At 43.4% G+C, this 4,264-nt stretch overlaps 1 protein-coding gene across 2 annotated transcripts in view; it reads right to left on the reverse strand.

Moving 5' to 3' along the window:
* Positions 1-4,264, reverse strand: part of MCTP1 (multiple C2 domains, transmembrane 1) — a 593,076-nt gene that overhangs the window by 582,403 nt on the left and 6,409 nt on the right. The window contains exon 2 of one of the 2 annotated variants that reach the window (XM_012644776.1): positions 2,105-2,107. The exons of the other annotated variant lie outside the window; for it this stretch is intronic. Coding sequence (XP_012500230.1) covers positions 2,105-2,107 — 3 coding nt within the window. The remainder of the gene's footprint in view (positions 1-2,104; positions 2,108-4,264) is intronic. 2 annotated transcript variants of the gene reach the window in all.

Below are 4,264 nucleotides of genomic sequence, written 5' to 3' on the forward strand. Positions count from 1 at the left end.
CAGAACTAGGCAAGGTCACAATCACAGCTAGACCTCATCATTGCCCCTCACCTCTAGCTTCCTTTCAAAAGTAGAGGGAAGAAAAGAAGGAAGGAGGTGAAGGTACAGCCCACATCTGCTCTCAGCCAGAGACAGCCTGACCCCTGCTGACTCAGGCAGTCAGTCTGTCAGGGCACATGAGGCTTGCAAACAGCTCTGCAGTGACACGGAACTTGTCTCCAAAATCTATTCCAATCCCAAAAGATGTTTTGGAAAACACTCAGACTTCTAATTTGGTATGGTGGAAATACTATTCAAAGGCAACTATAAAAATGCTGAATTCTTCTTTTATCACAAGCAATTTTAGATTGCAATAGAAGAACAAGAGTCAAATATGGCTTAAGGGTCTGGATACAATATCATTTCTATTTTGAGAGAATATCTATTGGCAGTTTGCAAAAGTTGACCATTTGCCATGCACAGATTGACCTTGCATCTGAGAGAGAATCATATTTTAACATGTTTGCAGTATACTGCCTTAATTAAGAGTGAAAATTTCCAACAGAGACCTTGGATCCCAAACCCTTTCATTATAACTATTTTTCCAAATATTTAGCCACTCTGACATCAGGCCCCACAAGAATTCAGGTAACAGGGACATAAGCCACATTTAACTCTTGTTCTTTTATTGAAATCTATTATTGCTTTTGATGAAAGAAGAATCCAGCATTTTTATAGTTGCCTTTGAATACTTTGAATAGTATTTCCACCATACCAAATTAGAAGTCTGAGTGTTTTCTAAAATATCTTTTGGAATTGGAATAGATTTTGGAGACATGTTCCGTGTCACTGCAGAGCTGTTGCCAAGCCTCACGTGCCCTGAGGGACTGACCTCCGAGTCGGCAGGGGCCACACTGTCTCTGGCTGAGAGCAGACGTGGGCTGCACCTTCTCCTTTCTCTTTATTTTACTCTTTACTCTTTCTTATTTTACTCCATTTTTTACCCCCCCAGCTTTATTAAGGTATAATTGACAAATAAAAATTGTGCATATTAACACTATACAATGTGATGTTTTCGATTTTTTAAACTGACAAACATGTTTTACCCTTTCTTTTGCTCTATTAATGCTACTGTCAGTGCCTGACACTGCAGAGAAAAGGAGAACTATTTTATTCTGAAGAACCCAAAATAATTCAAAGAATAGGAGTTACTACAGTAAATAGGTGACAATGTGGCACTCATGATCCTGGCACCCTCAAGCATTCTCACACATTGCAAGCTTGAGACTCAACCAGGCCCTCACGCCCGCCAAAAATAAGACTTTTCAGTGAAAGCATTTCTGAACAGAACCAGGAAAAATCTGAGACATAAGTGAAGGGGAAAACACGCTGTGATTAACTCTTCTACTCTCCCTTTTCCTGGAGGTTCAGCCAACTCCCTGTTCTGTCAAATCTGTCTTTCCAGCACCACGGTCAGGGCACTGCCCAACTCTAGGCTCTCACTGAGACCATGGTGGCCTCCACGTGGTCTTCTGTCTCCACTGCCAGCTTGACCCCGTTACTCCCCCATTCAACTGCCTCCAGGGTTCCTACAGTGCCTGGGAGGATACTCCTCAACCCTCAGATCTGGCCACACCTTCATTTTCACCTTTATTCCCTCTACACCCTTGCTACACCCTAGGTTTCAGTCCCACTGCTGACTCCCTATTTCTTTCACACACATGACACTGATTCACCTCTGTGCCTGTGGCGATATTCTTTCACTGTCTCCTTGTCCTTGTCCTTGTGTCCAAATCCTGATCACACTTCAAAACAGGGTAGAGGTCATCTGGTGGAACATCCTCGATTATTGCCACCAAACCTACAGACTTCCCCGCATCCACTTCCGTGCTGTCTCGTTCCGTCTTCAATGGAAGAGGGGTGCTCCTACTGGCTTAAGGCTAAGGGGGCCACCTCCCCCTGGTCTGTGGGACCCACCCCAACCTATGTCCTGAGGGACTTTACCCCTCCATCCCCCTTCTCCTTTATCTTCAGCCTCTCCCTTTCCATCGACCCACTCAGGTGATCTTCAGATGAAAAACAAACCTTCCCACGACCAACACTGTTCTCCTTCCCCCACTACCACTTTCTTTTATCCCCTGTTTAGAGCCAACTTGCTTGGCCACTCTCCCTTGTCCCCACCTCCCTCTTTCTGCATCCCCCGGCCCCACTGCATTCTGACTTTCATCCTGCCACTCATTTCTCCTAGCTGGTGAGCCTATCCCATTATCTGGTAAAATATATTGATGCCTACTGTGTCCCAGATAACATATGCTTAGTACTTGGGAAAGGGAGAGGACAGGAGAGGAGAAATCAGACACGAGCTCTCTGATTCAGAAGTCAAACTGATAGCTAAATTCAGTCCAGAGATATATTTGATTTAGCCTTGCTTTTAAAAATACATAGTTTGCCAAAAATTCAAGAATCTGGATATGTCACACAAAAATCTGGGGTATTGGCTTCTATTAAGGAATCTAGAAGCTCTGAGAACATGTCTTTTTTTCCTGACTGGCAATAATCACCTAGAGCTGAGAAGCACCTGCTCCTTCAAAGGGGGCATGGGCTCTGTGGGTCACCATGGCCCCACCAAACCCTCTTGCCTCACTGTCTTTACTTTGGTAGCCCTGTGGGCACTGGAGTTTGGAGTTTCAAATCCCTGCTTTAGATTAGCACTGATAGAAATACAAATGTGGACCACATATGTCACTTTACCTGTAAAATTAACAGGTGAAATTAACTTTAATATTATGTTTAACTAAACCCAAAATATCAATACAACATGGCAATCAATATAAATTCAGTAATGAGATAATCCCCATTCTTTTCTTTATACTAAGTCTTCACAATCCAGTGTGCATTTTACATTTACGGCACATCTCAATCTAACTAGCCACATTTCCAGCGTTCAATAGCCAAATGGGGCTAGAGGTTGCCAAATGGGACAGGACATCTCTGGATGCTTAATGGTTAGTTACAAAAATCAAGTCTTGCAAGCAGAGAGAGTAGGGGGTGGGAGAAAATATTAAGGAGAAAGAAGAAAACAGGCAGGATGAAGAAAGAAGGTGTGGATGTTAAAGAGTAGGCATGTGATTTGTTTAAAAATAGGAGGGAAGAAAGTAGGAACACAGAGACAATGAATGGTGTTCAGTGAAAAATCAGCCTGAGGCTAGTCCTGGGGGAAGAAACGTCATTTATAAGCAAATACAGTTGACCAGTTATGTAGATTTCCTGGAGGGAGGCTTTGTGTTTTTAACTAGGCTCAGTGTGAAACAGGAGGTCACTATGAATATCATCTGGCCACCTGTCTGCACTCCACTTCACACACTTGGTACTTAAGAGGCAGCAGAATGGACAAGGCTAAAGAGGACAGAATTCTTGGTCAAGATTGGGATTTGTATCTGAGTCAGGGCTGGGAGAAAAGGAAAGATAAGAGACATTTCTCAAATGATGAGTATGGAATACAGGAGAACAGTGTTAAGCACAAAAGGCAGGTCAAGGAGATGGGTTGAAGACAGGTAGCAGGGAAGCAGGTAGGAGAGTATCTTGAGCCAAGATCCAAGCAGAATTCAAGACTCAAGTATTCTGAGTGAGGATAAGTCAGCAGGAATCAGGAAGCCAGATGTGCAGGTACAATGTCAGAGGCCAGACAGTGTGCAAAAATGGATACGCAGAATCAAGGCCAGCACCAAGAAATAAAACCCTGAGCCAGACACCTCAGAAATAGGACTCTCTCCTCTCTCCTCCATGTGAGCACAATTTGGCAGCCATTTAGTAGGTGTCATGACCAAACACAAGAACCAGAAGTACAGTCTAGGCTGGGAAAAGCCGAGCCACCAGCTGGGGAAAGAGGAGAAAGTCAACTAGATCTGCCAGGCTTAAAAGGACTTGGAATCAAGAAGGCAAGAATATCATTACACAAACGTAAAGCAATTTTGAAGCTTTTCCAGAGACTTTATCTCTGAACAGCTGCAGCCCATCCATTCATCCCTTCATTCATTCAGCAACCATTTATTGAGTAGTCTTTCCCTGAACTGTTTTACTGATTTAATAGGTCAAATGTACTAAGGCTTGCCAAATTCCACTCTAGCAGAGCTGGTGAGGCAGCTCAGGTTTAAGCAAAATAGGTTCAGATTGCTCATACTGAAGGACCCCTCTAAATAAAACCAGTGAGATTAGGCGGATGCAATGACCCTAAAATGTACAGAGGTCTGCTTGTCCATCATCTGATGTAATTTTCCAGATCAAC

The sequence above is a fragment of the Propithecus coquereli genome, unplaced genomic scaffold, assembly GCF_000956105.1.
Source record: "Propithecus coquereli isolate 6110/MARCELLA unplaced genomic scaffold, Pcoq_1.0 Scaffold22, whole genome shotgun sequence".
Classification (NCBI taxonomy): Eukaryota; Metazoa; Chordata; class Mammalia; order Primates; family Indriidae; genus Propithecus; species Propithecus coquereli.